The following is a 22427-nucleotide window of genomic DNA, read 5'->3' as shown; positions in this document are numbered from 1 at the left end:
GTCTGTCAGCATTCCCAGAGACAGGGCCCGACCTTCCAGCCCGCGGTGCGGTTGGCGCCCAGTTCTCAGGCCCCTTCTAGAATGCCCCGCTGGCCTCCCCGCTGCTGGGTTACCACACTCGGCCGGGGACACCCACGCTCTCAAGGACCCGGGTTGGCTGGCCCAGTTTTGTACGCCTGACTGAAGGCCACGTCGGCATTAACAGTTGAAAGGGAAGGACGAGGAGACCACCCGGTACCCATCCCAGGAATTTACAGTTTCTGCTTAGGCGGCCTGTGGGGATCGCGGTTGCGGAGCGGGGACAGAGTGATAAGGAGGGCGCGCGGCTCGTATCACTCTCGCAGAGCCGCCCACCGCCGCCACAAGGCCGCCTAACGCGTGCCTGGACTGCATTTCCCATAGGCCCGTGCGGGGCAGCACCGCCCATCCGGGCCCCACCCGAGTGCGCTGCCGCGGGGTGTCCTGGCTGCAGCCCCCACCCGCCCGCCCGCCCGCAGAGGTTTTGAAAGGCGGCGGGAGGCGGCGAGCGCCATGGCGAGCCTGGGCCGCCTGCTGTCCTTGCTGGGCCTGCTCCTTTGCGGGGCGGCGAGCCTCGGGCTGTCCAGACCCTACAGCGACACTGCCAAGAAGCCCATCATCGGTAAGGAGGCTGTGCGGGGCCGCAGCAGGCTGGGAGGGGCTGGATGTCGGCGCTGGTCGCCTTCCGCCGCCGCGCTCCAGCCGGCACTGCCCGCCGGGGAAAACCCCCATGTGTGTGCCTTTGCTTATGGTGCAGGGGAGAACCCGGGCTGGGTACCATTTGGGCCGTACTGAAATGTACCTGGTTCAGGTGCCTCGTTCATTCCCTTATGGCTTTTAAAGATGGGAGGGAGGGGGGTGCACTGCGAAGAATGCTGCGGATTTTCTTTTTTGTACACAGCTAGGAATTTCTACTTAAAGGAAACATTTCTTTTTGGCACGTAGTTGGGGATTTTTGCTCATTTACATCTACAAATGCTGTACATGCATTATATTTGTTAAAATGTCTCGGGTTGAGGGCGTATTTAAAATACCAGTACTTATAATATAAAATCAAGAAATTAAGGTATAACTTGGATTTTGTCATGTTCATAGCAGAGGACAGCAGTGGCTAATATCCTAATGTCTGTTCTATTTGGTGTTAAAATGAAGCACACAATTTTTCGTTTCCAACACATTTGTGTTTTAAAGAGATAGTAAAATCAGTTTGAGTTACCAAAACGCACATTTGAGACAGGCTCAGGGAAAGCTATCTAGGAGAAATCATCCTGGGGTTAAAATTTGCCAAAAGAAATTTGTGTATGGACATTAGCTTTCGTTTTATTTTGGCTGTAGGATTATGCCTTTCATACTATTTTTTTTTCTTCTGCGAAGATGATTACCGTATTCTGTAACTCAACAAAGTAGATGAATGTTTTTTATATGGGTAGTGCCCAATTTTCAAATGGGTTGCTTACTAATATTTGGAACTTATTTCATAGCTGCTTAACATGGTGATTTGATTCTCCACGAACTAACCAAAACTAAATTAATGTAACAGGTTGCATATTGTGTGTCCAGAGAACAGAAAAAACAAACCAACCAACCAACCAGAGGGGTTCTTCATCTCTTTCCTAGAATCCGGGGTAGTCCTGTGTCAAATATTTACAAAAGGGACTTTGGTTGTGGTCACTGAGATCAGTTAACACAAAATCGTTAAATGAGTACCTATTATGTGCACAGTCTTGCCCAAGGAAGTGCAGAGGATTAAAAGATGACAAGGCAGCCACAAAAGTTGTGAGATGGCCTTAAAGTATGGGTGGAATTGTGGTCACATTTTGAGGGACAGGGAGTACAGCCTGAGCTCTTTTCCCAGGGATGGGAAAAGTGAGTATGCGTGGGCCGAGGGAGGGTGGTGGTTGGTGGAGCTCACTCTCATGTACTTCTGTTTCTGGTATCCTTGTGCTCCCATGATGTCTCCTCTGTGATACCTCACCCCATGTACCCTGTACCACTCCATTTCCTATAACACTCCTAGTTCTTCGATCCCTAGCCAAATGTTATATTCCTTAGTGAAGATGATCTTACCTACCAGCAAGGAGAAAAAGCCTTATGAACAAATTTTGGCGTTTGACATGTTACCTGAATACCTGATGAATGCCAATTGTAAGAAGCTGGGAACACAAAAGTGAGTAATACAGACAGCTGCTCATCCTGTCAGGTAGCCTACAAAGACACTGAAAGTGTTCCAGATGCTGAAGTGCTGAATAGGAGTAGGCACAGGTACTCACCCTACAGACGTGTTTTGATGTGGACTGGTTGCTGTACTGTGCTGGGGCTGGGTTTCAGTGATAAAAGGAGGCCAGAGAGATGGGCGGGGCAGAGCACATAGGGTCTTACAGAGTTTGTTAGAGTTTAGGGACCCACTGAGGTAGTTAAACAAGGTGGTGACACCTGCTTGCTGATTTATCTCTCCCTGATGTCGTTTCCTATTGCATTCTGCCTTCACTCACCTGGTTCTAATAATACCGATTCTTTGCTCCATGACAGGCCCATTCCTGACTCCTGGCCTTTGCACTTGCTTTTCCTTTGTCGTGGATTGCTCTTTTCCCAGATATATAAATATGGTTTACTCTCTCACCTCTCTGAGGTCCTGGCTCAAATGTCATGTTTTACCTTCTCAGGGAGGACTTGCCTGGCCACCGTGTTGAAGAGACTGTCCTCTCCTCCATAAATGGGATCTCCTTCCCCACCTTCTTTCTCTCCTTAGTGCTTAGGACAAGCCATCACTCTATATATTATGCCTTTTTAGCTTGTTTATTGTTCATCCTCTCTCTCCTCCCTGCTATACACTCGAATTAATGCACACAGGGCAGGAGTTTTTGTTTGGTTTGCTTATAGTTTTGTGTCCCCAGCAACTAGTTCGTTGCCTGGCATGTGGTATGATTCAACAGTATGTATTGAATGACTGTAGGAATAGGAATGGTGATATGATCCAATTTGCTTCTTACGTGGACAGCTGCTTGGTGCTTGGGGGAGCTCTTAAGAAAAGATGTAGCAAGACCTTCTAAGAGTTTATTATAATAGTGTGGCGGGGAGAGGAGAGATATTGATAGCTTGGGCTAAGGTAATGTTGGAGAGATGTTGATGGAAGATATTTTCACTCTTCGCATCATTGTCAGGGAATCGTGTGTCTGGGAGTATGTGTGGGAAAGGAGTGGTGGCCTTGTAGATTTAAGGATCTGTATTCTTGAGATGGATTCTAGGTGTACAGTTGGGTGAAGGCTGTAAGTGCTATTGTAAGCCTTCTTTGGGGGCTTATTTGGCCTCCCTGATGCGGTGTGGGAAAGATCTACTTGAAACTAAGATCAGCCTTCCCTGCTTCTTTCCCACAGCCTTTAGATGGACTTGCAGGAGAAACTTCCTGTTTAATTCTGTGAAATGAAGTAATAAAATATGATATTTTTGCTGTGATATGTTTCAGTTTCTGAGCAAGAAGAAAAGAAACTTGCTTGAACTAAATTTTTTTTTGTTATTAGGAATATTAATGCAAAAATGCCGTAATACAGTCATGAAAAACTATGGAAGATACTATATTGCTGCATCCTATGTAAAGTATCTGGAGTCTGCAGGTGCAAGAGTTGTACCAGTAAGGTATGATCTAGTGTTTTTTTTACTTTGTATAAAAAATTGCTGCATACGTCTGGCTGCAGTGACTCACGTGTGTAATCCCAGCTCTTTGGGATGCTGAGGTGGGTGGACCACCTGAGGTCAGGAGTTCGAGACCAGCCTGTCCTACCTGGTGAAATGTCATCTCTACCAAAAATACAAAAATTATCCAGGCGTGGTGGTGCACACCTGTAATCTGAGCTACTGGGGAGGCTGAAGCAGGAGAATCGCTTGAACCAGGGAGGTGGAGGTTGCAGTGAGTTGAGACTGCACCACTTCCCTCCAGTTTGGGCAACAGAGCGAGACTGCATCTCAAAAAACAAAAATAATTACTGCATAATATCTCTAAAATTTGTGCTTTCTCTCTTATGGTTATGTTGTTTAAATGCAGTAACATTGCATCTGATTTTAGCCACAAACTTGTTGCTTAGAGTCTCTCTTTGAATTGTTTAATGTGGGAAGCTGTGTGTTACCTGTAACATCATTAGAGGTACTGTATGTCATATGCATTAGCATCAAGAATGAAATGATAGTTTCCTTTACTCCGGGAAAGTTGGTCCTCACAGACACTATGAAGGTAATGGAGTAACATAATCTAAAATTTATGGAAACTCAGAGAGGGAGAGGGTGGTTGGGGGGTGAAGGTTAGAAAGCTACATATTGGGTACAGTGTACATTACTTGGGTAACTGGTACATTGAAATTTTAGACTTAACCACTATACAATTCATCCATGTAACCCAAAACCATTTTTACCCCAAAGGCTATTGAAATAAAAAAAAATTTTAAAATGAATCTACAATTTAGCCAGTGTTCTTTCATAATATTAGGATAAGAGAACATTTAGGGAATAAAGGAGGTTTTTAGAAGATGACTTTTAAAATACCTTCACGCTCTACTTTAAAAATTTGTAAATTGCTATTGCATTAGTGATGCTTCCGTGTAGACTATAGATATTGTGCTTTTAAAGGCGCTATATTATTTTGTGATAAAATATTCCTATAAGAATAAAATGATTTGGCTGGGCGCGGTGGCTCATGCCCATAATCCCAGCACTTTGGGAGGCCGAGGCGGGTGGATCACGAGGTCAAGAGATCGAGACCATCCTGGTCATCATGGTGAAACCCCATCTCTACTAAAAATACAGAAATTAGCTGTGCCACCATGCCTGTAGTCCCAGCTACTTGGGAAGCTGAGGCAGGAGAATTGCTTGAACTCAGGGGGCAGAGGTTGCGGTGAGCCAAGATCACACACCATTGCACTCCAGCCTGGGTAACAAGAGCGAAATTCCGTCTCAAAAAATAAATAAATAAATAAATAAAATGATGCATCTCATATTTTCATTTAGAATTAAATTCTTTCCATATTTTTCATTTGGAAGGAGCTAACCCAAATCTTGTAAGTATTTATAACATCTTGTCAGCTAAAATTAATGTTTGTTAAATCTTTCAGCACCCACATCTAATCCATTTTAAGTGATTTCACAACACATTATTCTGTACAACCTGTTTTTGTAAATAATTCCTCATAAAAATTATAACAAAAGTACTGTTCAAATATAATATTAATAATAAAATGCAAATATTACTGTTGAGAGAATTGTACCACAAAATGGTTTTAGGTTTAGATTTATAAGAATTGTCTTCTCACATGATCTTTTACATTTAAATTAACTGTTTCTACACCAAGATTATCATTTGCTTTTGATATTAGTCTTTCATATTTTAGTAGCGTATCTGATTTTTCAAATGAAATTTAATTTGGAACCCATACAACACCAGAGTGTTAGAGCTGAGGGAGAGGCTCCAGACAGTCTTCTGCACAGTGTTTCAGAGTTTTCATCAAGAAAGCTTTTTAATGCAAGCTATTCTTCTAGGACGTTAGTGCTGACAGTGTGGGTGGGAGATGGGAAGGACAAACAACAGGTAGAGCAGCTATGCAAAAGAACAAAATCATGTGCTTTGCTGCAACGTGGATGCAGCTGGAGGCCATTATCTCAAGTGAATTAATGCAGGTACAGAAAACCAAATACCACATGTTCTTACTTAAGTGGAAGCTAAACATTGGGTACATGTAAACACAAAGATGGCAGCAGTAGATGCTGGGGGGCTACTAGACGAGGAAGGGGATAAGGGCCGAAAAACTATCTATTGGATATTGTGCTCACTATCTGCATGACAGGATCATTTGTACCCCAAACCTCAGCATCACACATATACCCATGTAACAAATCTGCATACATACCCTCTGAATCTAAAATAAAAGTTGAAATTATACAAAATAAATGAAGTAAAATCATAAATGAAAGAGGAGACATTACAACTAATGCTACAGAAATAAAAAGGTTCGTAAAAGACTACTTATAAGAAACTATGTGCCAACAAAGTGTGTAACCTAGAAGAAACAAATAAATTATTAGAATCATAGTCTACCAAGACTGAATCATAAATAGGAAACAAACCTATCACTGGTGAAGAGATTGAATTGGTAATCAACAGCCTCTCAACACAGAAAAGCCCAAGACCAGTTGGTGAATTCTACCAAACATCTAAAGCAGAATTAATAACAGTCCTTCAGAAACTCATCCAAAAAATTGAAGACAGTACAATTCCAAGAATGAACTCCATTGTAAACTAGGATTTGGGCAAATATGATGTGTCAGTGTATTTTTATCAAATGTTACAGTGTACCACCCAAGATGTTAATGGAGGAAGCTATGCATGTTTTGGGGTAGGGGTTATATAGAAAATCTTTAATCTTCCCCTTAATTTTGCTGTGAACCTGAAATGACTCTTAAAAAAGGTCTTTAAAAAAACACACAGAATGCCTAAAGGCAGGTAGACCAACTTAGAGATGGTTGCAATAGGCTAGGTGTGAAGTGTTGAGGGCTTAGGCCGGTGGTGTGGGATTGATAGGTAAGTGTTGTTAAAAAAAAAAAAAAATCACCAACATGTGATGACTAATAAAAGGGTACAGGGAAGAAGAAATAAATAAGGATGATGGAAGTTTTGAAATCATGGGAGTTTTGAAACCGGATGACTTTGCAGAATGTTAGTATTTATGAGAGAGGCTGAGAACACGACTGTCAGCATGCAAGTTAATTTCCAGCTTGGTTTCTCAGAGTTCATTTAAGGTATATTGTTTGAATCATGCAATCCTGTAGAAACGATGTAATACAAGGGGCTAAGTTCATGGACTACCCTGCGAAGGATTACCTGATACAAGATAAGTTTGAAATGATCATGATGGTGTTAGGTTCATTTCTGAATTTTGGATACTGGGAGTCGACGTCTGTGGTTTAGAAGTGAAAAGGAAGAGGCAGGAGAGTTAGGAAACATTCTGAAGTAGGTCAAGAAATTTATCTTTGGTTTCCTTCCACCTTCGTTTTGCTGCCTTCTCTCTCAGGTGCTTGGTGCTCTCAGGTTGTCATAAATTCCCAGTGTGGGACTAGCAGAAAACAGAATGTCCTGCTTCCTCAGAGGTAGCATACAGCAGTCCATGGACTGCTGCTTTTGATTTAAAAATATGTTTTGTTCACACAGCATTTTAAAACACAAATCAGGCTGGGTGCAGTGGCTCACATCTGTTATTCCAGCACTTTGAGAGGCTGAGGTGGGAAGATCGCTTAAGCTCATGAGTTCAAGACCAGCTTGGGCAACATGGCAAAACCCCTGTCTACAAAAAGCTTTTTAAAAATGAGCCATGCGTGGTGGCGTGCACCAATGGCCTCAGCTACTCAGGAGGTTGAGGTGGGAGGATCATTGAGCCCAGGAGGTAGAGGTTGCAGTGAGCTGAGATGTACTGCACTCCAGCCTGGGCTACAGAGCCAGACCACATCTCAAAAAAAACCCCAAGGACTACAGATCAGACTTCATAAGTGTCTGAATTGTTAGTTCTTTCGAAGACAGTTATCTAGATTGGGTTTAAATTGGGCAAACACTCCCTGTTGGCAACAGTGTCTACCATCCTTTTCACGCTGCTAAAGCTTTGTGTCATTTGCCATCATCAACCGGGTGAAGCCATGTTTTAATAGTTAAGGAAAGAGTAAACTGTTTCTCATACCTTGTTGAAAGGGGCTTTTGTTTCAAGACATGTCTGACAACATGCAACTAACAGCTGTATTCAAAAAGTGTACCTTTGCCTGTTTTCTCTGCCAGGGCCCCAAGGCACCAGAGTTGTAACCTGGCACACTCCTTCCCCTGTGACGATTAGGCCCCTTGATAGTGATAAGTGGGGACCAAAACTATAGTCATGGACAGTGTGGGAGCCATTTATTTAGAATTAATCCAATGACTGAAACTAGCTTGTACTGCTAGCTGGCAGGAGTCCTTGGAGCGCAGCTGGGTGATCTAAATCCATTTTGGTCCCTGATGGTGGTGGTTGCCCATTCTAGTTTAAATATCCATGGGAATAATTCTGGGTCCTGACTGGTTGGTTCCTTTTTGTTGCCACAATCTGGGGAGATTAGACTGGCAGTATACTGGGAACATGCAGATTCATATTTCACCTCCTTATAGCTTTCCAAGGCAGGGCTGTCAGTGTTTTCTCCTCTTAAGACCATGGTAAGCATTGTCCTGGTATCACCCATTGCTTTGTGGCTCTCTGCCAGGAAGGGATTACTATGAACTTGTGAATAACAGACCTGGACTTGCACAGCTTGTTTGGACTTAGAGTAGATCCCAGAGTTGTTTGCTGACAAAGCACAGCCTGTGTTCTGGGTATCACAGGTGTCTAGCTAGTAACGGGTGTGAGGGAACTTACCTACCCTTAAAACTTCTTTGGGGGCAGAAATGGACTAGTTGGCATCTAATCGTAAGTCTGCTTCTTTTAGGCCGTTTGAGAGGGCAGGTACCATTTATTCTCTCACAGGAACAGAAGGCTGCTAAATGTGGGAAAGTTCTTGAAAGGATTTCATCAATCCGATACTCTCTTCCCTTGTTGTTGCATTTTATTGAACTTTTGGGAGAGCAAATATCTTACTGTGACTTAGTAAATGTTGTTGCCATATGTCACAAATTAATCCTATCTTTTTTTTCTGGAGAAAGGGAATAAAGTCACGAATAGCACAGCAATTGTTAGGAGGCTCTTAAGGGGTGTTTGATCAAGGGTATTTCAGAGTGATTACCTGGGCATTTAGGCCTGTCTTCAGTGATCTCTCTGTAGTCCATCAGTTCAGACTGGATCTGAACCATCTTGACTTTGGAATGCACAGTAGTCCCCAGACGGCTTCAACTAGTTTGTTGGGGTGAAATGAAGCAGAGACTTGGCATGTATTTATATTGTTTCAATCTGCCAGAGTTGACTGTAGTTAAATAGACATGATAATAAAGTTCTTTGAAAGAGTCTCTATATAAAACTACTGAATATCCTTACATTTCTTTTAGTAGTTCTTGGTTAGTAGAGAAATTACTTGGTGCCCAAATCTCATGATCTTTAATGTTTTGCATACTAACACATACTTCACAATATTAAATTACATTAGACCACAGAAAAACGTATTTACTTTTCTCATTAGCAAAACAAGGATAGAATTATGTGGCTTTCAAGTGGTTTGCAAAAATGCCTCTAGGAAAGTAGAGAGGTAATATTTTCTAGTAATTAAAAATTATTTTTCCTTTGGCTTTTTAAAAGTAATGTGGCGGCTTTATTTAGAGGTTTACTTCTAAGTTACACAAATACAACAGTAACTGTTTTTATTGTTTTCAGGCCCGATCTTACAGTGAAAGAGTATGAAATACTTTTCAAATCTATTAATGGGTAAGTTTGCAGCACTGGTTTGATACAGTGTGTGAGTGGTCTACATATATGTCTGCTTTTGTAAAAGAAACCATATAAATATTATACATGTTTGTATGTAACTATCTTAGAGTAGTATAACATTAGTTTTCTGAGTTCTTTTATAGCATAGATTTTCTTGAGAGATGTGAAAATCCTTCAAAAGAGGAAGAGGCAGGTTAGGAAGTATATAATTGTTACATGGTAGACACATACAATTTTTTTAATGGGTGACATGTATCTTCATTCTTTTAATGCTCATCTTAAATGTTTTGAAGCTACCTTGAATGGCATGCATACTGCTTGCATATGGGGTTTCTAAGTCCAAAGTCTGAGGATGTTGATTTTTTTTCATGTAAATTGAAAAAAAAAATGTTCTATCCTCTAGCCTCACCATAAAAGATATGTTAGCTCTCAGAAAATGAAAAAATGAAAAAAATGTTTGCCGTTACCGTTACTCTTCATTTTAGGAAAGAAGGCTAATTATAGCAATCAAAAACATTTAATTACCAAGTTGGCAGAGGTCAGAAAATTTGCTTATACTCTACAGGGCCTGTGAGGAAACAAGTATGCTCATAATTCATTAGAGGAAATGTAAATCATGTAGTCTTTTTGGGGGCAATATTGCAATACCTATTGAAATTAGAAACACATATAGTCTTTGACCTGGGAACATGAGGAGGAATTTTATTTTATAAATATATTTCCACCTGGCATGAAGACTTAGACCCAAATAAATGCACTGTATTAGTAATATTGTCTGACAGTCACCCAGTGGTCCATCAGGTGGGAGTTGGTTAAATAAAACAATGTACATTTACTAGAATACGATACAGGAATTAAAAAAATGAAGCTATCTATAGATGCTGACTTGGATCACCATTGTTCTATGGACAATGCGATAGTGTTATTTGAAAAAGGCAAGGCATGTAATGGTGTGTATAGCATACACTCTGTTTGCTTTTTGTTAAAGGTAGAGGTGAGGAGATAACGCATATTTCTACCAAATCAACACAACAGATTTTAATGGCAGTAGTTTCTGATTCAGAGTAGAGTGGGAAGAAGTGTTTTACTGTAAAACGTTTTTTAAAAAGAGCTTTATTATTATTTTTACTTCTAAACCTATGCTAATTTATTGTTTCTTATAAAAAGCCATGTTTAGAAAATCATTTACCTTCAGTTTGGTTTAGTAAATATTTCTCGTAAAATCGGTTCAATTTAGTAAAACATTTACAACGCCCAGTATGTGCTGTGTGCAAGGTACTTTGGCATGGACAAAGATCATTAAGTCCAGGCTAGAATATAATAGTAGAACCTTGAATATAGACTTTTGAATCACTTCATTTCCTTCCCACCCCCTCCCCAGTTGCATTCCTGTTTGGAAAGGAATCTGAAATGAAGTAGCAGTGTGGATAGGTGTACATACTTACGGGTGCTAGCCTGTCCAGATGCTCAGTGTGTCTTCATGCAAACCAGCAAAAGGAGTCCATTTTCTATCTTCTTCGCCTGTTTTCTGCATTGCCTCTAATTCTCACTCCTGTAGGCTCTGTTTCTCTCTCATGTGGTCACTGAAAGCTCACTCCAAAGTGGGGTAAATTGGGAGCCTTATTTATATCTCTGAGTGTCACCAGAAAATGAGCAGTATTCTAATGCGACTTCTAAAGCACCTTTATTGAGTTTCTTTTATGCAGTGGACCCCATAGTATTTTGCAGGGGAATACAGAGATGAACAGACAGAGCCGTGCTTTAAGGAGTTTGTCATATAGGAGGAACAGTCAGGTTTAGCTGCCTGAAAGGACTTTGGGGTTAGACATACCAGATATGGTCAGAGGCAGCTTTTTAAATACTAAGTTAATGTCTGCAGGCTGGAGACCTGGGATGCAAAACATAAAAATTAAAAAAAAAAAAAAAAAACTGAGTTAGTGGAAAGAGAGAACTGCTAATGAGTCTTCACTGAGCCACTTTTGATTGTGGGAGCTTTTGCTTGGTTTTGTGGCAGACGTTCTCCCACACAGGTGTTTATGTGTTTCCTGCCAGACTGTGTGCTCTTCCTAACAGGAAAAGGCACTCATGTTTGTCTTTTCAGGCTAGCCCTGAGCCTGGCTCATGGAAGAAACAGAATATATTTCTTGAATAACAACAATCTCACAAGTGATATTTCACATATCTCAAACTCATATTTAAATATTTTCAAAATTCTAGTATGTTTAATTGTTTAATCTCATTTTTGTTATCTCTTTTGAATATCGTTGGTTCTTTCAAGATCTTGCTATAAATTTTAAATTTAAAGTTTAATTTTAAAAGTTGGCATAAAAACATGGTAAAATATTTTTCTGTATTTTAGCTTTATGAATAGGTAAAATAATATCAAATATTTATGACTGCCTTCTTTTCCTAGACTTTTTCTAGAATCATAATTATGTTTCTTGAAAAAAGTGTTCTAATACTGTGCTTATATCTGAAGAGACCTAGGGTGATAAGAATTAAATGCTTACAGAGATTTAATTCTAGCTTACATATATTTTTATGACCAGCTTGTTCTTCACAGTTAAATTATTTGTGAGCTAAAACCTAACCACAGTTATGGACCTGCAGTTGATTTGGAATCACTGATCACCTTCATTTAAACCTGGCTATAGGTGGAATTTTGTCTGTCTTTGATTTCTAGCTGTGTGTACTCTTGCCCCTCTCTAGTTATATACTTTTAGTTCTTCCACACTCTATTTCATTAAATAAACGTATTGAAGAAGTATTGGGAAAATATGCACTAAAGTGCTATCGTTTCTGAATGGCTAGGATTGTAAATACTTTATATTTTCTTTTTTGCTTTACTTTTCTAATTTTCTTTAAGGATCTTACTGCTTATGTAATAAGAAAAGTTGTTTTAAAATAAAAAGATTGTTTTCTGTGTGTGTACGGGTTGGGGTTGGCAAAATAGACCCTATTTGATTTATGTGACATTGTTTCAGAATCCTTTTCCCCGGCGGAAGTGCTGACCTCAAGCACTCAGATTATGCTAAGGTAGCCAAAATATTTTACAACTTCTCCATACAGGTAAGTATCAGTTATTGATTATTATTCCAGATGGGTTTTTATAAGTTTTTGTGAGAATAGTTCATTTTTTAACAGATGGTAATGCTTCCTTCACAGTTACCCTTGGCCTCATCACACCTTTAACCTGGAGGCACCTGTTCTTGGCTGTTCCTGCCTATTTTCCATGTGCTTCATCTAATTCTGGGCTTCCAGAGACTCTCAGAGCCCTGCTGACTGGCCCTCTCTTGATGCTCGTTAATGTGAATCATGTCCTCATGTGGTGTAGTCATTCTGATGTCTCCCTCTGTCCTCTTTTTTATTTTATGGGCATTGTTTCTATGTTATTAATTCTCACCTCTTCTTGAAATCTGTTCTTTCCAACTCATTCAATCCTATTTGACCTTTCTTCACAGTTACCATAGACTCCATGTTCATTTACCAAGCAGAGCCTCCGAGCCTCTGACTTCTCCTTTGTAGTGTTCACAGTGGGACTGCCTTTGTATCATAGTTCAGATCCTTACTGTTTCTCTCCTCAACTGTTAACAGTGATTTTTAAATTAATCTTGCTGGCCCTAGTGTCTTACCAATCCCCCCTTAAATCTTTCCCTAAATAACCATTTTTAGCCTTTGAAATACATGTTTCAAACTTTTAGTAGCTAAGCTCAATCATCTTTAGGCTTTTATAGTCTTTCGGTCAAGATATACAGTGTGTCCACAGCTCATGGTTTCCACCCTGTGTGGGAGTTTGGTCTGAAGAGAGATTAAGTGATAGTCTACTTATGGATCCTGAAGAATTCTTCAGAAATCCATGGGTAACTCAGGTACCTGTTTAGTAATGACAAAAGATATGGCTAATTTTTATTTTGAGAAGTTTGAATAAACGTAGTTTTCTCTTTTCCATTTGCGAAGAGTTTTGATGCTGGAGACTATTTTCCGGTGTGGGGCACATGCCTAGGATTTGAAGAACTTTCAGTACTGGTTAGTGGAGAGTACTTATTAACTGTCACAGATACTGTTGACGTGGCAATGCCGCTGAACTTCACTGGAGGTAAGAGTACTCTTTTCAACCCTCTAAAAATATTTGCTGGGTAGGATTAGTAAGTAGCAAATATGAAAGAAAGTGCTTATTTTTATTTTCTTTTTAGGTTTTTCCCTGAAGAAAAAAATGCTTATAAGCTTAGCATTTAAATTATTTGCACAGGTGGAAGACGTGAATGACCATCCTTGTACTCATTTATATGGATGACTTAGGGAATTGTGAATTTTAATAACTCATTGCTTTTAGTGATATCAGGACTATGTGTCCTGATTAAGAGGTCAGGTTAAGAACTCGGAAATTGGATCTGGTTTTGAGTCCTAGCTTTCTCACTTTGACCTTGAGGAATCATTTTACCTCTGTGAGGTTCAATGTCCTCATTTGCAAAAGGGTCTAACCCTTTGGGTTTTTTTGAGAGAATTAAATAAGATGATGTTTTCTAGTCCCTGTGCTAAGTACTGTATATATATATATATATATATAATTAATATATAAAATTAACATATATATATATATATATTTGAGACAGAGTCTCACTCTGTCATCCAGAGTGGAGTGCATGGCATGATCTCTGCTCACTGCAACCTCCAACTCCAGGGCTTAAGAAATTCTCCTGCCTCAGCCTCCTGAGTAGCTGGGACTACAGGAGTGCCACCACACTTGGCTGATTTTTGTATTTTAGTAGAGACAAGGTTTTACCATGTTGACCAGGTTGGTCTCAACTGCTGACCTCAGCTGATCTGCCTACCTCGGCCTCCCACAGTGCTGATTACAGGCTTGAGCCACTGGGAAGTGCTATATTTACTCAGCAATCAGGGACTCCAGTGAGTTTTGGTGTCCAGAGTTTTTATTGGAGCATTATTATGAAAGTATAATTGATTGAACTCAATCTCTAGCCCCTCTTTCATTCTTGGAGATTGATTGGGCTGGCTCAAAGTTTCAACCTTCTAATCATGAAGTCAGTTTTTCTGATGATTAGTCCTCATCCTGAAATAATTGAGGGACCCACCTTGAATTACCACATTAGCATACCAAAAATACTTTTATCATTCTGGGAATTCCAAGGGTTTTAGAAGCTTCCCATCAGGAACCCAGGACAAAGACCAGATAGATTCTTGATGATACCACTCTGTCTAACTAGATAATGATTGCTGTAGGTTACTTGATCTCTGAATGCTCAAGACTTGAAGCCACTAGCTATTTCTATTCTCATAAGGATCTGCAAGGAAAGTAGTAGTCATACGTAAAACTTACAGAATGCTTTATGCTTTTGAAGGTTCTTTCTTCCATTTTCTCACTTAATCATTGCAAAAGCCTTGTGGGAAGTACATGTATTAGGTCAGAGTACTTTGGTTGTGTGTTGCCAGGACCGAGTTTATACAGAAAAGGCATGTTTCAAGGTTCTGCAGTTTTCATGGAAGTCTCTAGCAAGAATAAGGGGTCTGGTTTGAAACAGCTGGTACTATCGCCTTGAAAACATCAGTTTGTTTTTTTCAGAATCTGTTTGCTGGTGTTGGAGTCTGTGTATCTGACTATAGAGCCTTCAGAGTTGACCACTAAGATATTGCTTTTTGATCTGTTTACAGAGGGCTTGGTTATGTTCTTTTCTACATTGTTGGCATTTTTATTTGTTTGTCTCAGATATGTTGAAAGTTTTGGATCCTTTCCTGGGCAAATAAGTACACTCACAGAAAATTTTAACTTTTTCAGAATTGTCTGTGGAACTGTAGTTACGATTCTCTGCCTGTTCTATAGCTAGCTTGCCAATACTCATATCAGAAGAATTTTACCTATTTATGTTAAAATTCCAGAAGAAAGCTACTTATATCTGGAGTATGTTTGAGTTTATGTTAAACACATTTGTGTGCTTGATTGGAATATTTCTATGAAAATGATGTGTTTTGCTTATTCTTTAGTCATCTTGATTATGGTCTTTATAATAGCTTCTCTTTGGGTGCAGATAAGTGACTTCAGTGGATTTTACTTTTTGGTTTAAATTATTTCTTTTGTACTTAAATTATTTCAGGTCACTTGCAGAGCAGAATGTTCCAGAATTTTCCTACTGACTTGTTGCTGTCATTAGCAGTAGAACCTCTGACTGCTAATTTCCATAAGTGGAGCCTCTCCATGAAGGTATCACAGTAATTATACAATGACATTAATACGTTTAGAATAACTGCCAAAGTAATTGTTTTATTTTCATACTCTAGAATTTTACGAAGAATGGAAATTTAAAGAAATTTTTCAATGTCTTAACTACAAATACAGATGGCGACATTGAGTTTATTTCAACAATGGAAGGTAATCATTATCGCATGTATATTTTATTTGACTTACTAATTTTATATTTTAAAATTTTGATTTTATATGTGACTTACGAGTAAAATCATGTTACTTTGGGGCCTGAAGATGGAAGTTAGGGCATTTTGGGAGATAGGAGACATGTTTTGTCCATGTTTCAAATTAATTGCAGTTTTCCTGGGTATTTTCCTGAATGGGGTGGTGAAGAAGAAAAATAAAAGAATAAAAGGTGTGGGGATGAAGAAAGAAATGAAGAAAATGACTTCTGTTTCTAGCAATATTGCAGATTAAATACTTTGACAGGCTGTCTTCCAGCCAACAACAAAGCGAATGTGGGTGTTATAGAAAAACGTATTAAATACGTTGATGAAGTAGCAAGGAAATAAAGATACTCAGGTCCATAATTTTAAGGGTTGAGTCGAATATTTAAACCAGTATTATTATTGAATCAGGAGAACTTGAGACAATGTCAGGACCCTCTATATAAATAGTATCTCATGGAGCAGGACCTGGTAAACTGTGCCTGCAATATAAGGGTGAACTCAAAATATACCTAGAACCCTGCCTACAGAATTGCAAGGAAAATTGCCCATCCTGAGCCTTAGCACTAAAGGAGTGGGGTAGGGGCAGTGAATACGGCTTGGAGTGTTCATAGTGATGGCCTGTTCTAGTATGGCCAGCATTACACTAACTGGGAAGTTGGACAAATCTTAAGGCAAGAATTTTGTATGAGGTTGTCTCAGACTGGTAATTCTCTTACTTGTGAGGCTGAAGCAAATGTAAATAATTATCTTAAGAGGACCAGACATTCATCCCAGGCTTCAAGGAATTTCCATATATGAAGTTGGAAGGAATATGAGCACTTCATAGCCAAAATACTACTAATGTACAGTCAAGCAATGTACTATGAGTGAGAACTTGCAGAAATAACAGATGTGGAAGTAGACCTGCACAAATGTTAGATATTAGTATTATGAGATAAAGTATAATATATTTTAAGTTTTAAATAAGAATGCTTGAAAATATAGGCATGAAACAATCAGTTTTGAAAAAAACAAATTTAACTATTAGAAATTAAAATTGAGGCCAGGTGTGGTGGCTCACACCTGAATTCCCAGCACTTTGGGAGGCCGAGGCGGATCACCCGAAATCAGAAGTTCAAGACAAACCTGGCCAACATGGTGAAACCCTGTCTCTACTAAAAATAAAAAATAAATAAATTAAATAAAAAGCTGGGCATGGTGGTGCGTGCCTGTAGTCCCAGCTGCTTGGAGGTTTCAGTGAGCTGAGATTGTGCCACTGCACTGCAGCCTGGATGACAGAGCTAGACTCTGTTTAAAAAAATATATATATAATTGAATTAATCAAAAGATTAGACATAGTAGAGGAGAAATTAATGAACTAGAATAGAAAATAGATGTGAAGGAAGCATTCAGAATCCAATGTCCATTCAGACTTGTAAATGTAAATGTCAAATGTGTTGGAATAAAGGTTAGAATCTGGAGGGTAAAGTGATTTTGAAGGAATGGGAAAAAGTAGGACAGAGACAGACTCTTTTTCCATATTAAAAAAAAAAAAAATTCAGGTGGATGAAAGACCTAAGGAGAAAGGCACACTACAATAGTTTTAGAAGAAATAAAGGAGAATGTCTTTATGATCTTGTTTAAGGGAAGGAGCAACAATATAGAAACAAACCATAAAGGAAAAGTTTGATGAATTCAATGAAATGAAGAAGTTGTGTTCATGAAAAAAAAATTACATGGAGAAAAAAAGGAAATATTTGCAATACACATAATTGGCAAAGGATATGTGTCCAACTTATATAAAGTAAAACTATGATTTAAGAAGAAAAGATAGATTATTAAAAATGGATACAAGGGCTTGGTATGGTGGCTGACACCTATATGCCAGCACTTTCGGAGGCCGAGGTGGGCGGATCACTTGAGGTCAGGAGTTGGAGACCAGCCTGGACAACATGGTGAAACCCCATCTCTACTAAAAATACAAAATTCAGCCAGGCGTGGTGGTGCATGCCTGTAATCCCAGCTACTCAGGAGGCTGAGGCAGGAGAATTGCGTGAACCTTGGGGATGGAGGTTTCAGTGAGCCGATACCGTACCACTGCACTCAAGCCTCAGCGACAGAGCAAGACTCCACCGTGCACACACACACACACACACACACACACACACACACACACGATACGAGATTTGAATAGGTACCATACAAAAGAAACTTGATTGTCCTGTCCGCTTATGGGTTGGTGAGATAAGTTGCTCAGTGTAATTACTGATCGGGGAATGCAAATAGAAACCAAAGTAAAAAACCATTTTATACCCACCAGACTGGCAAAATTAAGAAGTCTGCTGATAACTAGTGTTACCCAGGTGTGGCACAGCGGGTGCTGTCATGCACTGACGATTGGAAAACATTTTGGCCTTTCTTAGTAAAATCAAACATTTTCCAGTTTTATTACTTGGCAATTTTATTCATTGGTTAAAAAAATACCTTAATGAAATAATTTCATATACATAGAAATGTATGTGACATTATGTTCATACAAGCAAAAAAATGGGAAACGACCCAGAAGTCCAACAGTGCAAGGATAAGTAATACTATATACAGCTATTAAAATCAGTGGGCATACCTGCATGTACGAACGAATGAATCATGAAGACAGTTTTGAGTTAAAGAAGCAGGTCACAAGGAAATATATGCTGTATGTTTTCATTTATATGATGATTAAATTTGGCAAAAAAGAAACAATGTATTGTTTAGCGGTAAATCTAAGGAAAGGATGGGGTGATGAACAATTATGAGAGTCATTCTCACTGGGCTGAAGGTTTGGGAGGGACTGTGGAAGGGCTTTGGAAGTATGAGTCATGTTTCTTCCAATCCAGTGTACTTTGCTACATCAGCAGCATTAACCATCTGCCAAAAACCCATCTTCCAGTCAGCCACTCGTGATCACTGAAGGAACAGTCTGTTGGTATTGCTTGAACAGAACTCCTCGGTGCCTCTTCTGCATTGGCGGATGAAGTCTAGATTTCCCAGCTCATTTCCTCCATGCCCTCTCCCTGCCTTCACCTCTGGCTGGTGCCCTGCACGACCTGTTTGGTACACACAGCCCTGCCACAGAGCCATGCTTCTTGCCTCTGCACTGCTTCTCCTGTGCTTTCCTCTTTGAAAAGCTCCCCCTTTCTCCTATTCCTTTCTCCTGATGAACTCATAGCCATCTTGAAAAACCCAGGCCACCTGCCATCCCTAGAGGCTTCTCTACCATTATTCCTCCTCTCCACATCCTTGGTGCTTTGTGCTACGTGGGAATGTTTCTTAATGCATGTATTTGCTCGTGTTCTGTCATCCCTCTAGACTAAGAGCTTGCTGAGATCAGCAACTGTGTCTTAATTCTCCTTTGTATTTCCAGGGCTTTATGTAAACCTCATAGATGTCTAATGAATGCCTAATTATTTAAATGAAAGAACATTGAGTTGGAAGTTGGGGAATCAGGTTCCATGTTCTGCCTTTGACTGGGCCATCCCAGGATCGTTTGAAAATTTTCTCATACCTCCAAGATAGGAACACTTGAGATGCTTTATTATTTGCATATTTTATTTCCACTTTTGATACTTTTGTTCTAAATCAGTGAGGCAGGGCATGATTCCTAGTTTTCAGGAAACTGCACTGGTCTTTTAGTAATGTAGCTTACTAAAGAAGAGTAAATCTCACTCTCTACTGAATGTCAGTGACTTCAAAAAAGTTTGTGGGAAAAATGGAATTAAAATATGAAAATAAAAACTATAAACTTTATTTCTTAAAATAAGTTCTGTCAAGTTCAAGACACTTTTGCCCATGATGATACCAACCTTTTAGTCCATCCCTAAAGAACTGATGGTCCTGTGAATTTAACCTTGTCAAATGCAGTCTTTTTTACATTATTAGCAGAAATGAGTGCCCTACAAAGAAAAGATTTTTTTAAGATTAGGAAATAAGAAGTTGGAAGGAGCCAAATCAGGACCATAAGGTCATAATGGTTTCCCATCAAAACGCTCACTAAATAGCCAGTGTTGGATGAAAGGAATGAGCAGGAACATTGTCATGGTGGAGAAGGACTCTGGTGAAGCTTTCTTGGGAGTTTATCTGCTTAAAGCTTTGTCTGACTTTCTAAAAACACATAAAAAGCAAATGTTACTGTTCTTTGGTTCTCCAGAAAATCAACAAGCAAAATGCCTTGGAGCACCAAAAACCATTATAACCTTTGCTCTTGACCAGTCCACTTTGGCTTTGACTGGACCACTTTCACCTTTCGGTAGTCATTGCTTTGATTGTGTTTTCAGGTTCATACTGATAAAGCCATGTTTTATCTGCAGTGACAGTTCTTCAAAGTAATGCCGTGGGATCTTGACCTCACCCGTTAAAAATGTGCATTGAAAGCTCTGCTCTTGTGTGCAGCTGATCTGGGTGCAATGGTTTTGGCACCCATCGAGTGGAAAGTTTGCTCAACTTTAATTTTTCAGTTAGGATTATGTAAGTTGAGATGTTCATAGTGTTGGCTATTGGTTCTACTGTTTATTGTCGGTCTTCTTCAATTAGGACAGGAACAAGATACATATTTTCCTGGCAAATGGATGTGAATAGTCTGCCCCGAGGGCTTCAACATTGTCTTACTCCGTCTTAAAATGAGTTATCCATTTGTAAACTGCTGACTTCTCTGGGGCATTATTCCCATAAACTTTTCATAAAGCGTCAGTGATTTCACCATTCTTCCATCCACGCTTCACCTTAAATCTGCTATTTGTTGTGTCTTCAATTTTAGCAAAATTCATATTGCTCTTACAGGGGTTCTTTTCAAACTGATGTCTTATCCTTCTTAGTGCATCATACTCAGTCCTGTTCATACAAGTTAGTACAATTTTATTTTGGTGCAAAAAAATTTTGAAATCTCTGCATAATACACATTTTCCATGAGCTTTTTGAAGACTTCTCATATATATATGTGTGTGTGTACATCTCTGTCTGTCTCTGAGTCTATTAGATACAAACTTATTATGATTTGAGACATTTTTTGTTCTCAATGCTTTTCATGCATTGGACAATACACTACAAGATCTGCCTTTCAGTTAACTGTGTGTAACAGTTAATTTCCTAGGCCCCCAGCCTGCGGGTCTCATTCTCGTAGCTTCACATGTAGTCCCAGAACAGAGGGAAAGAAAGGGCAGTGTCGCAGGGAAGTGGGGGAGGCAGGGAGCTGAGTGCCTGGAGTTGCATGAGGCAGGTGTTTCTTCTCGTGAACACCCACAAAGCTGGGATAAAATGCTTGCCTTCTGTGGCCTGCTTTTTAGTCAGAAAGCTTGCTGAGATGAGAATGGTCAGTGCGTATACCCCTACGTATCTCTTATTCCATTAATTCTCTTCATTTCTCCAAGTGCTTTCTGATGGTATTCATGGTTACAATTCCAAAGCAAAAAGTAAGAGGGGAGATTTTATTTTTTTTTTCAAATCAAAATGAGGAAAGGCGTGTCTGAAGAAGAGAGAAATATGTGCATTTTTCTGAAGGTAACTATTATACATAGTCACACTTTCTTTTGAATTCTGGAATTGTTCATGTGTATGTAAAAGTAGAGTAATATGACCCCTGGGTGTCTATGTATCACCTTCAACAATTGTCAGCAGCTCTGTGTCCCTTCATGTTTCATGTCTACTTTAAAACTTTTAAAAAGTATTTCAAAAATTTATACCACAAAGTCATCAGTCATTCCATAGACTGATAGACACAGTTTAGGCTGGGACAGACTGGCTTGTGTGGAAGGACACCAGCAGGGCTGCCATAGTTCATTCTTATATGAATAAGTCATTATGGGAGGATGGGAAAGCATGCTGTGAGATGGGGGAGAAAGAGGCTCATTGTGGAAGAAACTTGTATCACCAATAAAATGTGCACCTGACTTTTGGACGGGGATAGATTCCTCAGCTCAGCTTTTACTGTGCTGTGAGTATCTCAAAAGCAAATTGTACTACAGATTGTAAAAGGTTGCTAATCAGTGAAATGTGTTACTGGGAATTTTCACATTGAATGTGAATGGATATTATTTTGTGACTGTGAGAATATGTACAGTTTTACGTTGTGTTCTGTTGTGAGTTATAAAATGTTTTACATAAGACATAAACCAATTTCATTATAAGTAACATTTTAAACCATTCTTAGGACTTACTGATTTGCGTTCTTCCCACAGGATATAAATATCCGGTATATGGTGTCCAGTGGCATCCAGAGAAAGCACCTTATGAGTGGAAGAAATTGGATGGCATTTCCCACGCACCTAAAGCTGTGAAAACTGCATTTTATTTAGCAGAGTTCTTTGTTAATGAAGGTAATATGAGGGTACATAACTTTGTCATTCCCCTTCCCTTCCCATTTCCCTTCCCTTCCCCTTCCCGCCCCGCTTCCCTTTCCCTTCCCTCTTTTCTTCCCTTCCCTTCCCTTCTCCTTCCCTTCCCCCTTCCCTTCCCACTTCCCTCCCCTCCCCTTCCCCCTTCCCTTCCCTTTTCTTCCCTCCCCTTCCCTTCCCCTTCCCTTCCCTTCCTCCTTCTCTTCCGTTCCCCCTTCCCTTCCACTTC

At 39.6% G+C, this 22427-nt stretch overlaps 1 protein-coding gene across 2 annotated transcripts in view; it reads left to right on the top strand.

Moving 5' to 3' along the window:
* The first annotated feature begins 260 nt into the window (after window positions 1-260).
* Window positions 261-22427, top strand: part of GGH (gamma-glutamyl hydrolase) — a 23304-nt gene continuing 1137 nt past the window's right edge. The window contains exons 1-8 of one of the 2 annotated variants that reach the window (XM_017507354.1): window positions 261-640; window positions 3537-3651; window positions 9372-9422; window positions 12410-12494; window positions 13383-13521; window positions 15536-15642; window positions 15720-15810; window positions 22043-22180. In XM_017507354.1, coding sequence (XP_017362843.1) covers window positions 532-640; window positions 3537-3651; window positions 9372-9422; window positions 12410-12494; window positions 13383-13521; window positions 15536-15642; window positions 15720-15810; window positions 22043-22180 — 835 coding nt within the window. In that variant the 5' untranslated portion in view covers window positions 261-531. Of the gene's footprint in view, window positions 641-2035; window positions 2186-3536; window positions 3652-9371; window positions 9423-12409; window positions 12495-13382; window positions 13522-15535; window positions 15643-15719; window positions 15811-22042; window positions 22181-22427 lie in introns of those variants that run through there. The other variant, XM_017507355.2, reaches the window with a different exon arrangement.

Source organism: Cebus imitator, unplaced genomic scaffold (genome assembly GCF_001604975.1).
Source record: "Cebus imitator isolate Cc_AM_T3 unplaced genomic scaffold, Cebus_imitator-1.0 Scaffold373, whole genome shotgun sequence".
Taxonomy (NCBI): Eukaryota; Metazoa; Chordata; class Mammalia; order Primates; family Cebidae; genus Cebus; species Cebus imitator.
Note: the sequence above shows the minus strand (reverse complement) of the source record. Positions and strands in the feature narration are given on the sequence as shown.